Raw genomic sequence first — 24,519 nt, forward strand, 5'->3', positions numbered from 1 at the left:
ACAAAAATATTTTTTTCTTTCAAATGTGACGAATTTCTTTTAAATACGATTTTGAAAGTGACGTAATACCAGTTTAAAACATAATAGTACGTTGGAAGCGCTGTACAATTCTCAACATTACGAAAAATTTAACGCGTGTTCTTTCATGCGAATTGACGATTACAGTTTCCCATCTACCCAATGACAGCGCAAAATTATCCCTTTTATAGATTCACGACACGGTAGAAGAATTAGTATTGAGTAGGACTACACACTTCCCTCCAGTAATCTGCTACTTATTTTCTCGTTAATTTCGCTTAAGTATTGAACTTGAATCACCTCATCTATTATTACTTATGATCTTTCCGTTCCTTCCTTAAATTGGTTTCAAATCGTCACCGCGTACTTCATGTTATCTATACTAGTTGTTATCCCCAAGCCTTCGGTTCGTGTACAAATTACCTGCTCGCTAACGACATTTCTTTTGTAGGAGGAAATACAGCTAGCGACATCTATTAGCCTGACTGTGAACCATTAAGTTTATGTACGTGACTGACAGATTAAGGCGTCTTGCTTTGTAATAAGGATTAAAAAAATCTAAATATTTTGCCTAGATGTTTATGCAACCCGTAACACGTACATACTTTGAAGTTTGCATATTAGCATTACTCACAAACTGAGAGGTTTTTGTATTATAAATAGGATTATTTTTTGTTCACAGGAACGTTTTAATTAGGATAATCGGTACTATCAGCTATTGAGGATATTAACAACTTGTTTATACTTACTTTTATTAAGTTGAGCTATGCTAATTGATCTATCGTTTATCTGATCAGCACTGGGTCGAATGTCTAAACAGGGCTTGTTGCCAATTCCCATTGAAGACATTTCAGCTAGGCGCATCTCTGAAATGTTACAAATTAAGAAGAAGATTAGTGGAAATCACATTTTTTTTTACAGGAATTTCTGAAATAAATTAGCGGTAAACCGGACAAAATTCGAAAAAGTTAAAGGAACGAAATATTTTGGAAGCAAATTCAAGTTAGTAACTACTTTCAGAGCAAGATCTTCTAGTGAAACATAATTGCCACTCGATAACTTTTATCCTTTAAACAAACAAACAAACAAAAACAAAAACTGAAGAAAAATTAAATTGATTCAAATTATGTACTAACATTTCGTATTTTATTTCACCGAAAGGTTATTTACAATGTTCAATTTATTCCATTTATTATCAAATTTGTAATACGAGGTATGATCAAAAACTACGGTGAATAATTTTATTAGAAACAAAATAATAAGCTTACACAGAATTTGATTTAATCTCCTTCAAAGTATATTGTCCTTGGCTAGCAATGCACTTATCCCACAGTTGAATCCATGACTGGAAGCATTTCTGGGAGACTTCTTTAGGAAGGGCGATCAGCTACTCTGTCGTGGCCCTCTCAATGTGAGGAATGGAGTCAAAATGTTTTCCTTTAAGCACGATTTTAATTTTTGGGAAGAGCCAGAAGTCGCATGGTGCTATATCTGGAGAGCACAGCAAATGTGGACAGACAATAAAATATTTTCTCGGCCAAAAATTCGCGGATCAAAAGGAAGGTGTGGTTCGCCGCGTTTTCATGGTTAAAAAGGAAGCCATTTGCCTATTTAATCGGCTTTTAAAATGCTTTTCGCGGACCCATACAGGTCGTTAGTTCTTCTGAAAGCTCTTAAGTAGTCACTCGCCTGTTTGAACAAATCATTTCTGCCGCTTTTGAGTCGCTCATACGACTTGTAAATTGTCCTAATGTCAACACTTCATCGCCATACACTGATTTGGACATTTCGTCAACGTTTTTGGCAATTTTTGCAGCTTAAAACAGAACTTAATGTTGGCGCGCGACAGACACACTTAACACGTCCTCATTCTTCTGCTTCTGGAAGCCAACTAACATCTCACAACTCGTTCAAACTAGATAGTGACTGTACCAAAGGTTTAGACTGTCGGGCTTACTAGTTGAAATTGATACAACGTAGATAGATGGCACTGTGCAACTACATTCACCGTACTTTTAGATCACAGCTTGTAATTTAGATATGTGACTGGAAGTCTATCTTGAACGAAATCATGCTGGCAATCTTCGACTGGACCTGATACAACGCACTTCCTAAATGAATAAAATTTCTGATTATGCGTCGAAACTAAAGAATCCACGTGGTGCAAGCTGGGAAATCTCTTCCAATTTATTGCAATTGACACTGAGATTATGCTTGGACGCGTATACAGACATTGTACATACAGCTTTACCAATAGCAATTATCTTACGCTACATGCACAGTGAGTATGGGAAGTTCAACAACGTTCCGTTCATAGTACTTTACGTTCCTTGTTCCTTATAAGGGAACAGGTATGTTGTAGAATCATCTTTTCTAACGATTTACTTTTAAATAAAGGGGAAGTATTAATCGTTTATTTGTATTTTAATATCCCGTTTCAGTAAAGAGCCTGTAAAAGACGTAGATCTATAACTAAACGGGAAACTGAAGGACATGTACTCCCACCGGGTATCAAACACGGTATATTAGTATTGCCAAGTATGTCTATAAAAATGTTTCTATTTGTTCCCGTTTTCATTATTTTCGAACAAGACATCCAACAAAATTTTAGAAATAAATTTTCAGTTACTTATTGTATTACTTGTAAGGGAAACAAAAAAATCTTTCTCCAATTTCTATTAGAAAATGAACAAATATCCTACTTGGTTTTATGAGACACTAAAGAATGTGCTGTTTCTCAACATTGATAAATGTAACCTGAAGATCTCCGTCCGTAACGGTAAATTTTCTTTTCTTTCTTTATTGCTCTGGTTATAATAGTCTTTCATTTTGAATGATCCCCTTCATATTACCCTTAAATACATTAAAAATATTTATCAACAGATTTTGTAGTTTTTCATTTTTTTCTAAATTCTGTTATTATAAGTCAGCAGGTGACACCGTTCGACTATGTCCACGTGGTCCCGGGTTCGATTCCAGGCCGGTGCTTCACAATTTTTGGGGTCCGCCTAGCGTCGTGAGGCAAACTAGGGAGTCACGTGAATGAAAGACGGGAGTGACGTCACTAAGTCTAGAAAGATCCTGATAAACCGGTTAGTAGCAGGGCGCTGACCACGTGCTCGTCGCCAGGCTGGACGTAGTTCAGCCGGTCGCTGAAAAACAAGGGCGCCGATCCTGGGGGTACCGGGGGAGCCCGAGCCCCCCAAGCTCATATGGGCCCTCTTTCTTATTTATGAATATACAATATTTGACATAATTTGAATGTAATTCATCTTAAAATTCTCATATATATGCCTTCTGCATCTGACCCCCCCCCCCCATTTACAGAGAAATTGGCGCCCTTGCTGATAAATGGCGTTGGAGCGGCTCAGGCCCTCAAGATGGGTTTGGTTTTATTATAAGTCAGCAGGTTATAAGTCTTTCTATAAGAAGCAGAAACGTGACGTGTACACCACGTGAAGAAGTTTGGTTAATATGTCGTGATGATATCTCAATTAATATGGAAATCGGAAGTGGTAGTAAATTTTTACTACTTCCGTCTTTAGTAGAAAGATTAAAATAAACATGGAATATAGGCTATTCTTAGGTCTCTTAATTGATTACAGAAAACTAGTTCTTTCTATCTATTACGGATTTTACTCTATGGCGACCAACGGTAAAACGGAAGTTGTTCACTTCTGTCATTTTCGGTTTAAAATATTCTTAGAACGCTAAATAGGTTCCAAAAAGCCGCTTTTCGCTATCTATTTTTTTCTATGCTTATCAATGTTGAAACCAGAAGTTTTAGTGGCTTTCTGCCACTTCTGGTTTTAGTAAAGAGTAAAAAAAATGAAATCTTTAAGTTTTACGTCCCACGATTATGCCGGTTAGGCTAAAGGAGACGGTGATAATGAGAAATGAATGGAATGGTGGAATGAAGAAAGCAGGAGGAAACGGGAGAACCCCGAGAAAATCCATGAGTACGGTGTTTGTCCACAACAAAATCCACACGGCGCGAGCTGGATCGAACCAGGGACCCCAAGCACCGGAAGTGAACGCTCTACCACTGAGCCACCGCGCCTCCCCTAGTAAAGAGTAAAGAATGAAAATAAAATGTACTTTTTATACACTTAATAGAGTAGACGGAATCGCTCCTTGCTTTCTATTATCGTTTTTCCTCTATAGTGATCAACGTAAAAACCGGAAATGGCTTATTTCTACCACATTTGGCTTGAATATTGCCTCCAAGACTTGATTCTGTAACTTCTAACCCTCTACATTCTGACCAAACTTGATGCGAAACCAAGTAGTTCCTGAGATTGTTTGTCTTTCGGAAGGACACACGGACAAGGTAAATATATGAAACAAGTTTTCGTAACCCAAACTCCTTGAAAAATTACTGTAATATTTCAAACTTGCGCTCACCTCGATTTCTTAGCGCCTGTTTCCACAGCAGTTTCGATATTTCTTCTGTCCAAGCTATCTTGATTTCTTCTGACATGGACTGCAGAGTGAATGTGTCATGAGGCTTTCGTTTACGGAACCAGATCTCAAATTTCGTATTGCTGTCGCCCACTTGAGCTGTTAACCCAATATCAGTCATCTTCATGCTGTGCTTGTAAATGTAAATATCCAGATTCTGAAATGGGAAAAAAGATTAACTAGTATCACTAGTGAATTGAACGATAACGGTATTTAAAAAAAAAAAAAAATACTAGCTGTACAGAAGATACAACAAATTTGTTTGGAAAGTGTATGGGTGTTTGAAAATAAACGTAAACTTTTTAGTTATTTGATATAGTGCTTTGCAGCTTTTTGGTCCCGAAATACTGGCCATCAAATATGTGCAAATCTCAGCCTTGATAGCCAATAACTCGGGAACCTAAAATGTACATACTATAATACAGGGTGTATCAAAAAAGACTTTACAACTTTGCAAACTCATATTGATTTATTCATCTACCTTACAGACATGGTTTTGGTGTCATTTTGTAGCTAAATACATCAAGTTTTGACTCACGTAGTACACTAGTTCAGAAACAAGACACCGCAAGCGCTAGTGGCAGTTGCAGCAAAGATGGCTGTCTTTACGGGTCCCAAGCTATGTTTTGGTTTGAAGAATCCAAGTCTGCGAGAACTGTGCAACGTAATTTTCGTACAAAGTATGGTGAACATTCTCCCAGTAGGCCTACTATTTATCAATGCCATAAGTATTTTATTGAAACTGGATGTTTGGTGAGACACAACAAATCTTCAGGTCGTCCCCGTACGTCTGAAGACGTTGTACAGCAAGTGAGACAAAGCTTTGTGAACAGTTCTACAGAATCAACCCGGCGTGCTTTCTCGGCAGCTGGGCGTTCCACACATGCCAGGGTGGCATGTTCGTTCCACCCTTATTGGCTTCTCTACCAGAGCTCAGAGCTAGGATCTACCTCGCAATTGAACAAGTCACACCTGACATGCTGCAGCGGATTTGGCAACAAATCGACTTCAAGTTGGGATGTATACCGCATCACCAATGGAAGTCATATTGAACCTCTTTACTTATAAGGTAAAAACCTTGTTGTATTTTGCTACAAAATGACACCAAAACCATGTCTAAGCTAAATAAATAAATCAATATGATTTTTCAAAATTGTAAAGTTCTTTTTGGTACACCCTGTATTTCATATGTGTACTATGTTCACCGAAGACTATTACCATGTAAAATTTGTTCAAAATCAGATGAGCTTCAACTATCACGTCTAAACAGCAGTTATTTTTTCTTTCTTAGAAAAAGCTGACTCAATTCAACTTTGATGGCCAATAACTCGGGAGTCAAAGATTTCCACTTGATCATAGTTGAAATGGTGGTAGATCTCGACAATCTTATTAGACATGTAACATATTATGTTGTGAAGATAATTGGTTTCCAAGTTATTGGCTATCGAAGTTGAGGTTTGGAGTTAGTACCTCTCTCATTCTACATATATACTAGCCTTTGGCCAGCTCGTGGCCTCGCCCCAGACTCTCACATCTCATATGTATCAGCCTTTGCTTCAAGAGTGAATTTCATGAATTTGCTAGTCATATTTCTTGAATTTGGCCAGTTGGGGGCCTCGCCCCAAGAATCTCGCACCTCTTAAACCCACAATTCTACCGAATTTCAAGTTTATTTTCCTATTTACGAAGCTGGAGAAAACATGAACCCGAAGAATTTTCAGTGTTGCCAGAATAACATTTCCCCCAAAATCTAAGTTAAGGCAACGACTAAGGGAACGAACTCAACTGCATTTGATTACGTATCACGTTGTTTTGGAATCCTGTGAATTACTTTTTAAATAACATTATTATTTAATTTTAATAACTGTATGTTACAATTATTTTGTTTATTACAAACTAAATACAACTATTATTTAAGAAGTTGAGTTGAGTTGATTTTGAGTTTAACGTCTTTTTCAGCAGCGAGGCTATATGAAACGGGACCTACTCATTAGCGTGGAATCCGAACAACACGAGCTCCCGCTAGGAATCGAACCCAGGTCTTCCACGCCAATGGCGCGTACACTAACCGCTTAGCCACGAAGGATCTCTATTTAAGAAGTAGTTCACAGGATTCCAAGACAACATGATACGTAATCAAATGCAGTTGAGTTCGTTCCTCTAGCCGCTGCCTTAACTTAGATTTTGGGGGAAATGTTATTCTGGCAACACTGTAATTTCTATGGATGGCAACACTGAAAATTCTTCAGGTTCATATTTTGTGTTGTAGAATAACATTACCTATGATTGTGGTAAGTTCCATTTCATTATCTCCTTTCAGTTATGAAAAACAAGCAAAAGAAAAATGGTAATTTTTTCATTATTTTTAGTATGTTAGGCTCTTAAGCTCCCATTTTTCTTTTATAATTCAGATAATAAATGGATAGTACAATACAGACACTCACAGTAGTGGTCACCTGTAGATACCTGCAACACATTTACAATACAAACCAGATAAAAAAAAATCGTAAACAGTGCTACTGTTTGTAGTAACACTGCATGGACTTCTACTGCTTGCGATTTAACACTTCAAAATCACACAATGAACAAGAAGAATGAATCTGCAAGGCCACCTGACTTACCATCTGACACGTATTATAAATACATAACGACTGATGGATACCTTTCTGTCCGGGAATCTCCTCGCTTTGCTGAATAGGATCAGCTCTTCAAACAAGAAGACGTGTCGAAGGCACTTCTTTCCTTTTCCCTGCCAGACTAGAAATTCGTTTTGACGTAGAAGTCTTCCTTGTTCCTTCACATTTACCTGTAACACAAGAAACATTATAGCTATTAATAACTAATCAACAGAGAATGCAGAGCTTATGAGTGGATCAAGAATTACCTACTTCCATTGTACTACTGGTATATTATTTTCCCTTAACATGTTTTATATATATTGCTATCTAAATTCCGCTTACTCTAGCTCTAGAATTCCATTTAACTCGAATAAAATAAAATCTGACTAGAGCAGTCTAATTGAAGGCATGAAAATGACAACCAGATAAAGACCAAAATGCTAATTTTACAGGAAACGTAGAAAACAAAACCAGATAAAAATATTAACTCAGTGAGAGTGATAACAAGGTAAAGACCAAAGAATACTTACGTATATCCATTATAATTGCTACAACGTGGTTGAAATTAAGTGTAACTCTTAACTGTACAAGATACTTATAGTTAACAATAAAAAAATCATTATTTTTTATTATTACAGAACGTTATTACAGAAATACAAAAATTCAAATGGAGATGTCTGTTTTTCACACTCACTGAAAATGTCTGCTACTCGTTCATATCTGTATCAGTACCACTCGTGTTATTTTCAATTTCTACACAGTGAAGATTAGAATACCATCCTTTATAAAAGTCTGGAACATATTTGGAACACAATTTGCGCACATCTTGCAACTTCTTTGCGCTAATTGGAAGGGAGTTGTAGTAAGCTCGTGGTGCATCGCTCAGGTTTACTTCACTAATGTCTGCAATCTTCTTGACTCCAACAAAACAATCATATTCTATTTCCGGAGAGTGTCCGCGGGATACACAAATGTTTTGGTCCTTATACTGGAAAACCTTGTAAGTAGAGATTTTGAACGCCTTGTCCGCATTCCTTATGTTCCTAACGAACCAATGTGCCAAGAAATTATGAAAGTCCTTGACCATGTTTTATGACGCGAAACTTTTTGGATGCTCTCTGAACAAGCGAATACCATTCTTCCGGTATATATACATACTCTTTTTGGCGTCTGAGCTTTTCAATCTGTGCAAACTGTCTGTCACATGGGAGAAACGAGTGTCCTCGTTCTGGATAGTGATGAACAATATTTTCAAATTTCTTAGTAGTAGCAAGTAAAGACAAATACTGGACAAGAGTTACGTTTTTGTTTTGTCCCCCACAGTTGTCTGTAAAAATGTACAGAGTTTTTACACTAGAGTCTACGAAATTTTCAATGTAATGATTAAAGACACAGTTTCATTTGCTCCCTTTTTTGCAACTGTTTCATCATACATATACATTTTTGATGTTCCTGTCTTGGCGGAATAAATGCACTGGTTATAAATCCATATTTGTCTATTGTAGAATATTTCTCCAACAGGTAGAACAGGGAGAGGAAAATTCTGCTCATAGTCTAAACATAAAACATCGACTGATGGATCTTCCTCGGCTTGCTTGCTTTTTTCTTTCAAGTCATCGTAGAATTTTTGTGCTTTTAACAAATGCACCTCTCTTTCACACTGCAATTTCATTTTATCCTCACCTATTGCACTATCAATTTTGACTTTTAATTCGTCACAAGTAGGACACACATCACTGCGAGGGTTACCAAAAGCTAAATTAAATGTGGTGTTAAAAACATTATTATAATATTCGTACGAAATTTCTGGCTTACACTTGATCCCTTGTGAAATATTATGGAAAACCTCTGGTTCATGTTTCTCCAAGTAAAGTTCATGCATTTTTTTTTTACAGTAAGATCCGGTTGTAAATATTCTCTCTGAGAATATCTTCGAGAATAGTGTGATTTCCTAGTAGGAAAAGATTTGATATGGTCTATTACTTGACGAACAACATTCTCTGGCTTTTTGTTAACCCTGGAATCCTCAGATTTCCCTCTCATATCCATCGGAGGCGAGCTACCGACCTTTTTGTATAAGGCAAGCCTTTCAACCCTACTTTTTTTGATGCCATGTAAACTACAAAAGCCACTTTTACAAATTTGGTGTTCTTTGCCGTCTACGTTTACATTTCTCTTCTCTTGAATTACAAAGTCCTTTTGTGATGGATTACCCCGTCTCTTCAATATGAGGTCAGGACGCCTTCGCTGTATCTCACAGAATCGTATTAGCGCTGACAGGTATGCATCTTGCAATACTTTATTATTCAGATTATTAAAGTCTTGTAGTATCTTATCCTTTGCTGAACTGGAAAACTGTTGAGTGCACTTACTCTTACAAGGACAGTCTTTGGAAATACGTCCTGGCATCGGCTTTCCTCTCTTAGATATGTATGGTTTCCCGCTATTAAGATTACGTTTGCGAATGTTCTGCTTCCACTTTTCCACATTTCTCTTGCGTTTTCTTGTTTTTCGCTGTATATGTATCACATCACGATTATCACATTCAGTTGGAACAAAATCTGGATCGGCATCTGAATCGACCACAAAACTATCGCTACTTAGTTCCATCACAACGCAGTACTTGTGGAACGAGGACTACAATACTCGTGTTTGTCTGAAAGTAACTACGAACAAAATGTTTGTGCTAGCCAGGGTAGCCAGAACATATTTATTCAGAAACTGAGAACGAAAACCAGATACATCCGGTCTTTGTCTGGTTCTCATTGTCAACGAAAAAACGGGTAAGTTTAAAAGCCCTCTGGTGGGGGAATGGATAAGCATACAACTCTTGTTTTCACACTCACTGATAGACCACTGAACATAGATTTCGAATATATGGAAATCTCATTTTTGAGAAATTGGTCTTTATCTGGTTATTATTTTCATGCCTTCAATTGCAACTAACTTGTGTTAGTTTGAGCAATATACAGCGTGTTACGAAAATGTGTTACAATGGGATAGATTTCTCACATCAAAATGTGAAAAGAAGTTCATATGGACCTCTGCTCAAAATTGGATAGTTTCGGAGTTACAGAGTGCTGAAAACTTGAAATAAGTGACTTTAAAAGTTCACAGCTCTACTATTATGGGACCTATTGTAGCCGGATCAAGCAATCACTGAGGAGCTCGTATGTGAAGTATTTAAATATTCATGTTTAAGAAGCCTCCAGTACTTGCACACCAATTTTTAGAGAGGTAAGTGGAGAGTGATCAAATACTCCCAAACAGCCTCTCTAAAAATGATTGTGCAAGTACCGGAGGTTCTGTAAGATAAATATTTGGATAGTTCACATATTAGTTCCTCAGTGATGTCTTGACCCGGGTACGATCGGTTCTATAGTAGTGGAACTATGGACCTTTGAAGTCCATTTTTTCACGTTTTCGCACCCTATAATTACGAAGCTATGCACTTTCGACCACAGGTCCATATGCACTTTTTCCTTATTTTGATGTGAGGATTTTTTTTCCCAAAATATTGTGACAAATTTTTGTAATATATTTTTGTAATATATATAACGTATTTGATGAAGGCAATAATTTATTAGTCAAACTGTAACATATATTTCTAATAAGCATTTGTTTTGACTAGGTTTTAACGATTGTTATGTTCTGCACTGTTTTATAATTATAACCGAAAAAGAAAAGCTGAAGTTCTTGTTTAAATTTTCGATAGGATGAAATTAAAAGAATAAATCAATAATAGATTATTAGGTAAACGAACGTATGTGTATTAAAATAAGTATACAATATAAACCAGCATATGTCTTCTTTCTTTAACAGCCATATTGATTGGAACCGTAAATAAAATTTTTGGATCCGTGCGCTTTTGTTACTTTCAGAAGTGACGACATTGCTTAACCCACCCATAATTTATCCCACATTCATTCAAACACTACCGGTATAATGAGTAATTTCACACTATAATTTTCATACGTGAAGTCAATGCAAATTGCTTATACAATATTCACCCTACACGTGATAAAATTTATCTGTAAAAAGAATGAATAAAACAATTTATTCAAGTTTTTGAGATATCGAGAACAAGTATTATTTATTTACTAACCAGGAATGCTTCCAAAGTTGAACTTTGAATTTTGGGAGAACCTATATATTTCCTGAAAGGGTTTGTCGCGCAAGTTCCAAAACAGGTTTCAATTCCTTGCCCAGAAGCGTCCCTGACCCTTCACGGTAGAAATATTGATTTACCTATATGCCCTTTATATCAAAGTGCTCCGCATGACTAGTAGATTAAGAATATAATATGCACTACAAATTATATTCTATATCAAGGTAATAAAACCAGAAAATTGATCATTTCACTATAAATATCCTATATTAATGGACCTATAAAGTTGAGAAAAACATATCCATATTATCCAGTCAACAGCAAGTCATTTGGTATCACAACTAATGTGACCCATTGTTATGGCTAGATGTGACACATTCAGTATACGTATTTCAATTTATATATTTTCCATGATTTTACCTATATACGTTGTCAGACCAGAACGTTCATTATATATTCATCAGCTGCTCATCTAGACGAGTTGTTTGATAGGTCACGCGGTACATAAAACATTCAATAGATTTTGCGTTACTAATTAGGGAAAACTAGTCGTGGTGGTAATTTGAGCTCATTTACTCGATCCAAACAGTTCTTTCTTTGTAGCTGTATAGACCAATGATCACAACTCAAAATCAACTTTACCATTGATGATCTTATATACGTAAAGCAAATCAGAAGCACAGCATCGTTTGTCAGGGGTACGTAAGTTCATTTCTATGAAACCCGCACTTATGTCTTCTTCGGAATATCCAAATTAGTGCCTCTTATCACGCTTCGACTCAGGGAACCTTAATCAATAGCATGGAAGATCGAGGAGAATGTGTGCAAATTGAACAACCATTTTCTGCTTGTTTGTTCATTGCAGTTTTCGACCCGTTTGCAGCATTGAGGGTACGTAGAGCTACAGTTTAAGGTGGAATCCGAACCATCGTAAGAGTTAAAATACTCTCCCACCGAGAATCGAACTCGAGATTACGTGCAACAAGGGCCCGCGTCCTAGCCACTAGAGCAGTTGGGGCGTCAAATTATGTTCTCATTGTTTAATTCTTTGGCTTAACGCTTTCTTTGCGATAAACGTACGTTTTTGGACTAGAAAGCGCTTTAGTTCAAAAGAGCATTATTATCTCTCTAACGATTTGGGAAAAGTTTAGAAGCAACTTCATGGAAGACGTCCATGTAAGACTGAACTTCCCGTGCGTCAATTAGTTTTCCGAGTCAGAGATTGGTAATGTTTTAAATGATTCTAATATTTTTCACTAAACTATCTGTTATAGAACGAAGAACAGGCACTTTACTATGGAATTGTCAACTTTTCTGTATTATACGGAAACTCCTGTATTTGATACAATTTATAAACTTTGCAACCATATTGTTCAGACTTAAAAGCATTTGTATTTTCAGAAAGGACTAGAAGTGTTTAATCACAGGATACATACATTAGTTAGAAGTAGGCCCACCGGTAATTCGATGTGCAGTTGTTATTTGAGTAGGGAATTCGCTACTTAGAAAAGATTATAAAAAGATGTAGTTAACGAATAATTTTGAGTGTCTTTAGCCACAGAGGTGGGTAGATATAATTAATATCGGTGGAGGAGTGACATTCTTTGTTCTAAATAAAGAAGTAGTTAAGTATAACCAAATGTCAGCGTATAATTGATTACATGGGCGGCTTTAACAGGTCAAGTGTCACCTGTATCACAACAAAAACATCCGTTCTGGTTTGTGTGTGTCCTTCTAAGTACTAATTTCATCATTTTAGGCAATTCAGTACTATCGATACTCTGTAATACTGATACTTTCTTGTGGTGATACGTAAGTCTCACGCGGCCCTAGATAGACCGACGCCTGGAATAAGCTTAGTAGCCGCGAAAGACCAACATGTCACCACAGAAATTTTAGCTGATTGCGTTCGGATTTTCTCGGGGAGGAGTTTAGTATAGCGGAAACTTCTGCACGCTTTGTTGTATCTTTACTCCACGTGATTCTTCTCTCTCTCCTCAGTTTTGAGTGACTTGAATAATACATTAGACCTTTCGGTAATGTGAAAAGCACGATCTATTTTCGCCACTTTGGCTAGAGTTATGTGAGCAAGGGCGCCGATTCTGGGGGGCCCGGGCCCCCCAAAGCTCATGTGAACTCCCCTAGTGTATTTATGAATATACAATATTTGGCATAATTTGAATGCAATTTGTTTTAACATCCTCATATACAGATGGTGATCAGAAAAATGGAAACACCTGAACGAAATTGCAACTTACCACATTAATACGGTGTCGGGCCACCTTTCGCCTTCAGAACAGCCTTGATGCGACGTGGGATGGAGACATAGAGGTCGTGAATGGTAGCAAGTGAAATTTTACACCATTCCTCGTGCAGGGCATCGACCAGTTCTGTGAGAGAGGATGGAGGTGGAAATCGTCGCCGGAGTCGTGTTTCCAAGACGGACCACAGATGTTCAATTATGTTGAGATCTGGGGATTGGGCGGGCCAGGGGAGGTGTTGAACTTCATCCCGATGTTCCTCAAACTACGCTGCAACAACGCAGGCTGTGTGAATGGGTGCATTATCATCCTGGAAGATGGCGTCATTGTCCGGGAACAACATCCGGAGCATAGGATGCAAGTGGTCTCCTAAAATTGCTACATAATCGTTAGCAGTGATTTGTCCGTTAAGTGTAACCACAGGACCCAATGAAAACCATGATATGGCGGCCCACAGCATCACCGAGCCGCCGCCATCTTTCACAGTCGGGTGGAGACACTGCAGATCATAAGCTTCTTTGGGCGTTCTCCACACATAAACACGGCCCGTGGTTGGGAATAGGGTGAAGAATGACTCATCCGACCATATCACACGTTTCCAGTCCTCAACGGTCCAAGTTGCATGGTCGCGGCACCATTTGCGGCGTGCGAAAGCGTTATGGTCCCTGATGAGCGGTTTGGCCCGTGGCACACGACCCCGTAAGTTCATGTCATGTAATTCGCGGCGGACTGTGATTGTCGAAACAGGGTGGGGAAGGTGCTGATTGAGTTCCTCCGTCACTTGCTCCGCAGTGGCACGACGGTTCTGCGTGACAATGCGCTTTAATACCCGGCGTGACCTGTCACACATGATTTTCTTCCGCCCACTGTTCTGCTTCCCCGATGTGGTTTTCCCGTATGTTGTGTAGGCCGTCATCGCCTTCGACACTGTCCCACGCAACACACCTAACACAGTAGCCACTGCCGTCACACTCACTCCACATAACCGCGCACCAACAATTTGCCTTCTTTGAAAATCTGAGAGGTCTCCCATTTTACACTACCTCCGTCTGCTTCAGCCACTGGACACTGCTGTTCTACTGCGCCTGACGTAGTATGAAGACCTACCTAACACACCACCACCAGCGGTCCGGCGCTGCGGGCGCCACGACACCACTGCTAACCTATACATCTGACGTGTTGCCGACTACAGGTGTTTCCATTTTTCTGATCACCATCTGTATATACCTTCTGCGTCTGAGTGGCCCCCCAAATTTACAGAGAAATCGGCGCCCTTGTATGTGAGGCCAAGTTGGACTCACAATTCCACAGGCTAAGGATGTTTCTTGTACGACCAGACTGACTACTATACACTACAATAGGTTTTAATGTAAAAACTGAGATTAGTAAGTCGCCACAAGCTAACAAGAGGTTGTGTAAGACCAAATTGGCACCAACGTGGTCTCACGTGGCACTTAACCTGTTAAGTGACGTGTTGTTAGCATACTTAGTATATATTTTAACCATATAACTGTTTGTCTAACGCTGTTTAAGTGGTTTATATCTAAGTTGTTCTCATCTTCTGAACACACTATAATTTCCATACCTACTTTACTAGTTAGGATATAATGCGACAAAAGCAATTCATAACATTGGGAAAGTAACTTAGACTTAATTGTAACAAAGAACAATGTAAAAATAATTATTATTTTAAAAACTTCAAATTGAGCAATTTTCAAAACAGAGTAATACTAAAATCCTGATATATCGTTCTGACTGGTGAAACATTATCAGAAGGTAGAAATCGTTAAGAATAAAATATTATTACTGTATTGCGAGCGGTGTTAATATTTATAAAAATGTAAGCAAAAGGCTAATACTCACCTCAGAAAACAAACCACTCTTCTACGAAGTGTTTTCGGAGAACATTATCTCCATCTTCAGCCTAGTCACGATTTGAAAAGGATTTAAGACATTGGGAGAAATGTGGAGGGTAAAATTTGTTAAATATGCGAAGCATAATTCTTTTTGTCGGACATACACATATATTAATAGTAACTCACTTGTCACTGTTCACTACTGTTCACAGTTTTTTATTATTATTATTATTACCTTACAGACGGCGGAAATGAGTAGGAAAAAGGCTCTCCCAAATTGCATTTAGGTCACCTTTATCTAAATTGAGTGTAGGTTTCTCTTTGTGAATGTAATTGACTTTAATTTTTCGTTCAGCTGTTGTTTTTGCTTTCTCTATCAAACATGAATTAGCAGTATTATGGTTATTGTCTTTGAGATGTGATACCAATCCAGATAACGGTTGTAAACTACGAGATTTAGATGTACGAATGCGCTCAGCTATTCTAGTACAAATATTCCTTTTTGTTTGACCTATATATATTGGCACATTGACATTTAACCCGATAAACACCGCTACTTTGCTAGGAATCAGCAAAAACTGCCTTAAATTTTATAATATATTTTTCTATGGACTTCGGGGGAACTTTCGAGGCTTGATGTTATATTTTTGCAGTATCTTCTATATTTCTGTCGAAATACGCGGGACCAGAAGGATACCAATCCACTTGCCAGCCTCGGCATTTGTTGTTGGTTGATGGTGGGTGCCGACGATATTCTGTCGTACCTGCTTGTACCACTTCAGTAATAAAGATTTTTGGAAAACATTTTCTTGTCCGATTTTTAAATCCTTTTCGAATCGTGATTAGGCCGATGATGAAGATAATATTCTCCGAAAGTACTTCCTTGAGTAGTAGTTTATTTTCTGCGGTCGAGTATTAGCCTTTTGTTTATATTTTTCTAAGAATAAAATATGTCCAGAGCCACGTGGCGGCTGAACAAGATTTTATCAATAGCAAGAGCAGTGCTGAACAAGAGGAGGATTTCTCGTGCAGCAGCTATTAACATTAGAAGAATTGTTTCCAAATTTGAACCTCTAAATGCAACATGTACTGAAAGCTTAACTAAAGGGGAAACAGTGAATGCTCGTAGGAAAAGTGAATATTCCGATAATGTATCAGCCGGATAATAACTTCCTACTTCGAGAATACACCCTATTTGGCCTATAAACCAATTCAGAATACTGATATCAGTTCTTCAGTATTCATTTTGGTACTTACATCACAGTCCCTTAAAGAATCCATGGCGAGTAAGTCATTTCCATGACGTAACTGGAAGCGCACCATTTGTTCAGCAGCTTTGATGTCCGCAACGTCGGACTCTTTATCTGGACACGCTTTCATCAGTTGTTGTAAGAGTAACGCGTATTTCCCCATTCGTTGCACGGGTTTCAGGAGGTAACTGGCCAGATCCATTTTATCCTTTAGCTCCATTTGCTTCTCCTGGAAATTCAAAAGACAATGACATTGTAATATAACTAATACAGTCAAACATAAAGACCAACGAAATTGCAAAGAGATGGTTTACTGACATTTAAATCCACAAAATATGGAGCAGAGTATTTATTGAGCGAATATATTCAATAATACATAATTTCTTTTATAATCCTAACGCACAACAGTCATTATTAGAAATGAATGGAATTTTATAAATGAAAATCTTACAAAAATATGAAATTAATGATAACATTTTGCGTATTGTTGGACGTTCAGATAATGAAAAAAAAAAAAAAAAATTAAAAATACAAGGTCTGATCAAAAGGTACGGTGAATGTAGATGCACAGTGCCATCTATCGATGTTCTATCCATTTCAACTAGTAAGCACGGCAGTCTAAACCTTTGGTGCAGTCAGTGTCGAGTTTGAACGAGTTGTGACTTGTTAGTTGGCTTCCAGAGGCAGAAGAGTGATGACGTGTTAAGAGTGTCTGTCGCGCGCCAACATTAAGTTCTGTTCTAAGCTGAAAAAAAAAAAGTGCCAAAGCAGCTCACGAAATGTCCAAATCAGTGTATGGCTATGAAGCAGTGGTGTTGAAGATCGTTTCCAAGTGGTATGAGCGATTCAAAAGCGGCAAGGAGTGAGTTGAAAACGACCAACGATCGACACGTTCGTCGACGTCAAAAACAAACGAAAACAAGCAAAAAGTGGCACAAATGATTTGTTCAAACAGGCGAATTCAAGAGCTTTCTGAACAGCTAAACATGTCGTATGGGTCCTGGAAAGCATTTTAACGACGATTAAATGGGCAAATGACTTCCTTCTTCAACACGAAAACGCGTCGTGCCACATCTTGCTTTTGTTCCGCGAGTTTTTAGCTGGAAAAAGTGTTCCTGTCTGTCCACATCCGCCTTATTTACCAGATTTAGTTCCATGAGACTTCTGGCTCCTCCGAAAAATTAAAACCATGCCTAGAGGAAACGTTTTGACACTCAGAGGGTCACGATAAAGCACCTGAACGTCCTTCCAAATCAAGTCTTCCATAAATGTTTCCAGTCATAAATTCAACGTTAGGATAAGTGCATTGCTAGCCAAGGACAGTACTTTGAACAAGATTAAGTTAGTTCCATGTAAGCTTATTACTTTGTTCCTAATAAAATAATTCACCGTACTTTTTCATCATACCTCGTAAATTAGGTAATTACTTTTTCACTTATTTGCTGAATACGGAGGTATAGAATGTATATAAATACGAGATCTAAAGAAGTAATTATAACTTTCATAGTAGCATCATATATTTCAAAATACTTTATTAAATTAATCTGTACTACTGAGATAAATTACAATCTTTTAGTATGATTGAAAATCTAATTAAACATTTGTCAATTATTTGGTAGTCGGGGGTTGTAAAATGATATTGAAATTTCAAATTATGATGCGGCTGAGAAGTGATAGTGTATTTTTTTGCAACCATATCATAATTTAATCTTAACATGCACTCTAAAAGCAAACAAAATCTGTCTGGGCAGCACTAAGGCGCCAACATGAGAACGGATTTATCTGTAGAGGGGGCACCACTGATTTTGATACCTCCTTGTAACTTTTGAACTAACAGACTAAAAACGCTGAAATTTTGCATCATGCAAATATCGCAATGGGATATTGACATATTCTGTTATACCTCAGATTAGCAGTGTTACCAACCCAACATTAAATTAAATTTTTGAAATGGCACTACATCAAGTTGTTACATATTTCGAATCTACATGCTAAACGAAAACTAATAATATCACATTTGTTATTCACTGTTGCAAACTAAGGACACTACAATGTCGAAAACATCCAAATTTTGTTGGCCTCTGTACCAGTAATAACGCAATTGACACGATCATTCAAAATACTATGATCATGATGTGGAGAATTCCGAATAAATACAAACAAAGATAAAAGGGATTGAAAATTTAACTATTTCTTTGAAAACATTTATTTCGAAACACTTTTTTAGATAAGTACCTCATCCAATTGGTTAGATGGCTTTCAATAGATGTGAAAATCGTAAAGCCACTTATTGCAATATGTTATCTCAAACCGTTCTGGAGATATAGTAAATAGAGTAAAGTTTGCAACACTGCTTAAAATTACGCAATTCCGAGGAATTATTGTAATTACACCTACCAAAAAGTATGGTAGTAATGTTACAGCAGGAAAGTAAATAAATTATTTTTAAAAGTTCCCAAAAATACGCAATTTTAAGCAATACATCAAATTTTACCTTTTCTAAATACATTTCTGGAAAATTTACATGATTCCAGTGAAATCTAACTTATATCAACAAGTATTTTGATAAAATGTGTATGTATCTTTTAAATAGACCATTTCGAAAACACGTCTAATCAATAGGACTTTTATACTGGAAATATTTTGCACTTCATTACTGGTAAACATTAAGGTAGCCTTCAGACTAGGATCCTGTAAGCCGCTCGCGTGAGCTACAGCTGCTAGCTTTACACTGTCTTAAATGTACGCCTTCACACATGCGCTTCGGTTGAAGTGAGCCGCGGCTCTGAACTGTTATGAAGATCATCCCGCCAGTAGCTGGTTCGACTGGGCTGCTGGCAAGGAAGAAAATAACATGCAGTCTTATGAAAGCCCTTCACACGTGAGCGTGAACTCAGTTGGAATGGAGGGTTCGATCACCGGTGGGAGCTCATGTGGTTCGGATTCCACGCTAATCAGGTCCCGTCTCATTTAGTCTTGCTGCTGCAAGGGACGTTAAACACAAAATCAACTTAGTTGGAATGGAGAAAAGTGTACATATATTTGATGTTGAAAATCTTCCCATTTTGGTGTTACTCTGATGAGATGCACATTTTATACTATTATACAGTTCGTCAAACTAAGATACAGACATCTTAAAGTAACTGAAAAATTTTCTTTCATCTTCTCTCAGTTTAGGAAGCAGACTATAAAATGAACATTCTTCCAGTCTTGATCGATTTATAGGATGAATCCATATTGTTCTATATCTTCTTTTCGTTTTTCTTTCTTTCTTGCAATTTATCACCAAGATTAAAGCTACAGCTTCTTCTGGCTCTAGCGTGGCTGCCGTTTTGGTATCACTGCCTTCACACTACAGATTCACATAAGTGGCTCACAAGATCCTAGTGTGAAGACAGCCTAACAACTTTTTACCCTGTATTTTAACAAAGGTAAGTTTATATGTTTTTGTCGATGGGTAAATTTTGATATTGTTACCTTTTACCTATAATAGTGTCTTTTATGTGTACGCAAGCTAATAAGTCTCTAATCCAGTCAACAACAAAATATTTTAGATACACAACAACGTAATTTATATTACCTTGAAGAAATGGGTTCCATACTCGGCCATCAACGAATCAGATTTTGGCTTATTCTTGTTGTATAGGGCATACAAGTAGAATTTCTTTTCCTGGAAAAACGAGGGAAAAAAAATAAATTCAGCAGTTCGAAGACAAAATGGGCCAAAAATATCGAACACATTATCATACACACATTAAATACCCATTAATTCTAACGAGTCTTAAAAGCTTATAGAACAATTAGTTTAAAAATCTTCAACTATTTAATGAATTTAGATAAAACCAGTTGAGTTGTTAAGTACAGTCGAAGTAAAACTGGAGTTCGTTTATATTTTTTGTTTTTCAATACACAGTAACTAGAAAAGGAAAGGCAATACAGTGTTAAAATCTAAAATAGTAATAATAATAATAAAAAATGGCATCCTTCAACAAAACTTTGAAATATACTGCTACGAAGTTTGAATGTTATTTTTAGCAAATAATGTAAGTACGTCATCGTCATACCCAGTGTTGCTACAAGTAGTGGACTGCGCGATTTTTAAAGTGTCCTGGGTACCAAAATTTCAAATTGGGCGACACGCTACTTTGGGCTACTTTTAATTATCTGCTGGCAATATAACTCTTAGGAATACGTTACTTTCTTATTTTTATATATGAATTCACATATATATAAGCTGAATATTCTATTCACAACGAAAAATAAATTTCGTAAAACTAACATGTTCGATACTAATTAATTCTTGTTTGAGTAGTTTTAATTTCCAGATCTGATAACACTAGACTTTTGTGAGTTTGTGCTGTTGCAGTAACAGTGGTTGTGTTCCTGTTTCAGTTAATACCTAGGCCTAATAATTAAACGGAGCTGTGTAAACGTAAACATCACAAATTTAATTGTGTTATTGTATTATCCATATTAACACAATGAGTAAATGGAGCTAGAATAAAAACTTTGAAAATTCATGACTCCCAGATAATAAAAAAATTAGCAAATGGATTAAAGAAATAAGGAACATCAGTGAAAAAGCATACTGTAAACGTAAACTGTATTTAAGAACCTTCAAAACTGACTTAAGTAAACATGTTTCCTTGAAAATCACAAAGGTCGGCATTATATACTATCAACGTCTATCTAGTTCACTGCACACTACAGTTCTCTGCTCTTGATGAAGTTTGTCCTAACACACCACCACCAAAAGTCTTCAACTGAGGTCGCCACCTGACTGTTGGCAATCCAGACATTTGATGTTAATAAGGATATATTAAATTAATAAAAGCGATAATCTGCAAAATAATTCATTTTTGTGTTTGGGCTACAAATAGTTCAAATCCGCTACTTTTAGAGCACAACCTCGCTACTTTTTGATCTTCGGATCTGGTAACACTGGTAATACCAAGATCTTGAGTTTAAACAAGAGTTTGTCTCAGGTTTGGAGTTTGCAGTTAAAGATATAATTTGCAACAAGCTACAAGTACTGTGAAAGTGTGGGGGTCACTGTTTTGATCCCAGCTCTCATGAAATGGGTTTTGTGGTGGATAAACACCGTATGCGTGTGCTTTCTCAACTATCTCTCGTTTCTTTCTTTCTTTCTGCTTTCTTCACTTCACCATTTCGTTCATTACTCGCACCAACTTCCTCGAAGCATAATCTTAGGGCGTTAGCTAACTACTAACTCTATGGCCTATGGAACCCGGAGGTTCAATGTCACGTTCACAAAAGCTCTCCACTGACTTCTATCCTTAGCCAACTGGATCCACTTTGTATTCCTATTTCTACGAGAGTTATCTTAATATTGTCCTCTCATTTGCGCCTAGGTCTTCCTAATGGACGTTTTCCGTTTGCACTTCCAGTTAAATCTTTAAAAGCGTTCCTATTTTCTTTTGTTCTGGCCACATGGCCTGGCCATCTGAGCCTCCTAGACTAACCTAAATTGGGATGTTATCCTAAATTATATATACGTATATTGTGCAGCATTTTTAAACAATGCATCGGGTGCTGTCTGATCATACAATTTTAAATTTGCATTACGTAGTTTGAATGTAAGTTATACAAATTTCAGTCTACTTTAAGAAGACTTTAATAATAATAATAATAATAATAATACATTTTTAAAATCCAGCGTCTACAACCAGGGGCGTCATTTAGGGGGGGGCAGGGAGGGGTATTTGCCCCCCCCCTGAGTTTGAGATTTATAGATTTTATCAATAAAGTAGTAGTAAATGAGTGAAAAACGCGAAATTTTACTTATATCGAGGGGTTTTGCCCCCCCCAAGCAAAATCTGAAATGACGCTCCTGTCTACAACTGGTAGTCATTTGTTCTCTCAGACCTTTTACACACATTCCTATTACAAATCTACACCGTTATTATCTGACAGCAGAGGCGCTCTGATCTATTTGTGTATACAGAGCCGTTACCTATACAGTACTTCCAGGACTTCTTTTCAGCGCAAAGTGTTGCATTTGTAAAAGACTTGGCGTTGAAATACTTTCTGCATTCCTCTAATGAAGAATAAATACTTAAAACTAATGCCCAGCTTTAATCAGCGTTAGACATTTTTAGCAAACTTAATAAGTTCGCTACTGAATTTTCTATGTCTGTGTCTCTGTCTGTCCGTTTGTCTGTTATTTGCGTTGTTTTTTTTTTTTTTTTCAATTTTGAACCCTGCAATCGATAGAGCATCAAAAAGTATAAGAGAAAGTGATTGAATTTTTAGCGTCACTCTAACCGTTCCCGAGATATTGGCCAAAAGTGGCCAATTTCTAGCTATTTAAGGAGCCATAGCTCAGGAACCATAAGTTGTAGAGAGATCATATTGGTGTTGATCAATACCTAAGAGGATGGTGAACACTTTGGTACCAAATAGTAACCGGTGGCCACTGATTAACTCGCCACCGCTCCCCAGATATTGGCAAAAAAGTTCGAATTTCTAGATATTTAAGCAGCCATATCTCGAAAACTGTAAGTCATAGAGAGATGATCTTTTGCTAATTTTTGCGAGAAAGAGAAGGTGCAGATAAAAAGATTTACTTTTACATCTAGGAACAATGACAGTTATCCTTCCAGCTCCATCTCTCCGTTCTTTATAAGTTCGTTCTGGCAATGCTCTTGGAGCATTCTCAACTGGTTCTTATATTATATATCTATCTATCTATCTATCTATATATATATATATATATATATATATATATATATATATATATATATATATATATATCTCAAACGGTAGCTTATGTATAACAAAATTTAATTTATAATAGTTTTTTAATTGATCTTTACAAAATACTTGTGGAGAGCACTACTGTTCGGTGCAGGAAGAGGATGATCGGAGAGATCTTTTTGGGGTTAGAAAGGGCAGCAATAATTTTGCAATACTAACATAGGGCACATAGGTACTAATAAAAATTTTACCACATACCCTATGTCTGAAAGAAAATCGGTTGAGTACAAACATTTAATTTACTTCAACCAATATTTATTTTATTTTTACAATAAATAAACTATCCATTGACATACACAAAAACATGTACATGCTTCAATATCCTCCTGAGACCCTGCGTATTGCATGCAATACAATTTTAAATGCCTTTCTTAAGAAAATTATTGGAAAGGTCAGATTCCGTGGTATTGTGTTCAGTACATAGCAGGCTTACTGCACTGAACACAATATCACGGAATCTAACCTTTCTAACAATGTTCTTAAGAAAGGCATTTAAAAATTGTACTGCATGCAATACGCAGGGCCCCAGGAGGATAAATCCAATAACATAATAGCATATCATACAGGGTGTATCAAAATGGACTTTACAATTTTGAAAACCCATATTGATTGATTCATTTATCTTACAGGCACGGTTTTGGTGTCATTTTGTAGAAAAATACAAGTTTTTTTGACTCACGAGTACAGTAGTTCACAAACAAGCCACTACAAGCGCTAGCGGCAGTTGCAGCAAAGATGGCTTCCTTTACTGGTCTTGAGCGTGCTAGCTATGTGTTTTGGTTTGAAGAATCCAAGTCTGCGTCAACTGTGCAACGTAATTTTCGTACAAAATATGGTCAAGATCCTCCCAGTAGGCCTACTATTTATCTGTGGCATAAGTGTTTTATTGAAACTGAGTGTTCGGTAAGACACAACAAATCTTCAGGTCCTCCCGGTACGTCTGAAGACGTAGAGCAAGTGATACTTCAGATGGGATGTGCGCCGTATTACCCATGGAAGCCTCAAGAACCTTTGTAGGTGTAAGGTAAAAACCACTTTATGCATTTTGCTACAAAATGACACCACAAGCACGCATGTAAAAAAAATAAATCAATCAATATGAGGTTTCAAAGTTGTAACACCCTGTATATAGTAAACTCACATAAGATTTGATTTATTGAACTATCTGAA

At 37.1% G+C, this 24,519-nt stretch overlaps 1 protein-coding gene across 1 annotated transcript in view; it reads right to left on the reverse strand.

Moving 5' to 3' along the window:
- The window catches only part of LOC145674474 (uncharacterized), a 45,521-nt gene that overhangs the window by 13,398 nt on the left and 7,604 nt on the right, over positions 1-24,519 (reverse strand). The window contains exons 5-9 of the mRNA XM_081744587.1: positions 20,153-20,242; positions 16,580-16,801; positions 7,142-7,285; positions 4,423-4,636; positions 768-884 (exon numbers count right to left, since the gene is read on the reverse strand). Coding sequence (XP_081600713.1) covers positions 768-884; positions 4,423-4,636; positions 7,142-7,285; positions 16,580-16,801; positions 20,153-20,242 — 787 coding nt within the window. The remainder of the gene's footprint in view (positions 1-767; positions 885-4,422; positions 4,637-7,141; positions 7,286-16,579; positions 16,802-20,152; positions 20,243-24,519) is intronic.

The sequence above is a fragment of the Thermobia domestica genome, chromosome 17 (assembly GCF_964235325.1).
Source record: "Thermobia domestica chromosome 17, izTheDome1.hap1.1, whole genome shotgun sequence".
In the NCBI taxonomy this organism is placed as follows: Eukaryota; Metazoa; Arthropoda; class Insecta; order Zygentoma; family Lepismatidae; genus Thermobia; species Thermobia domestica.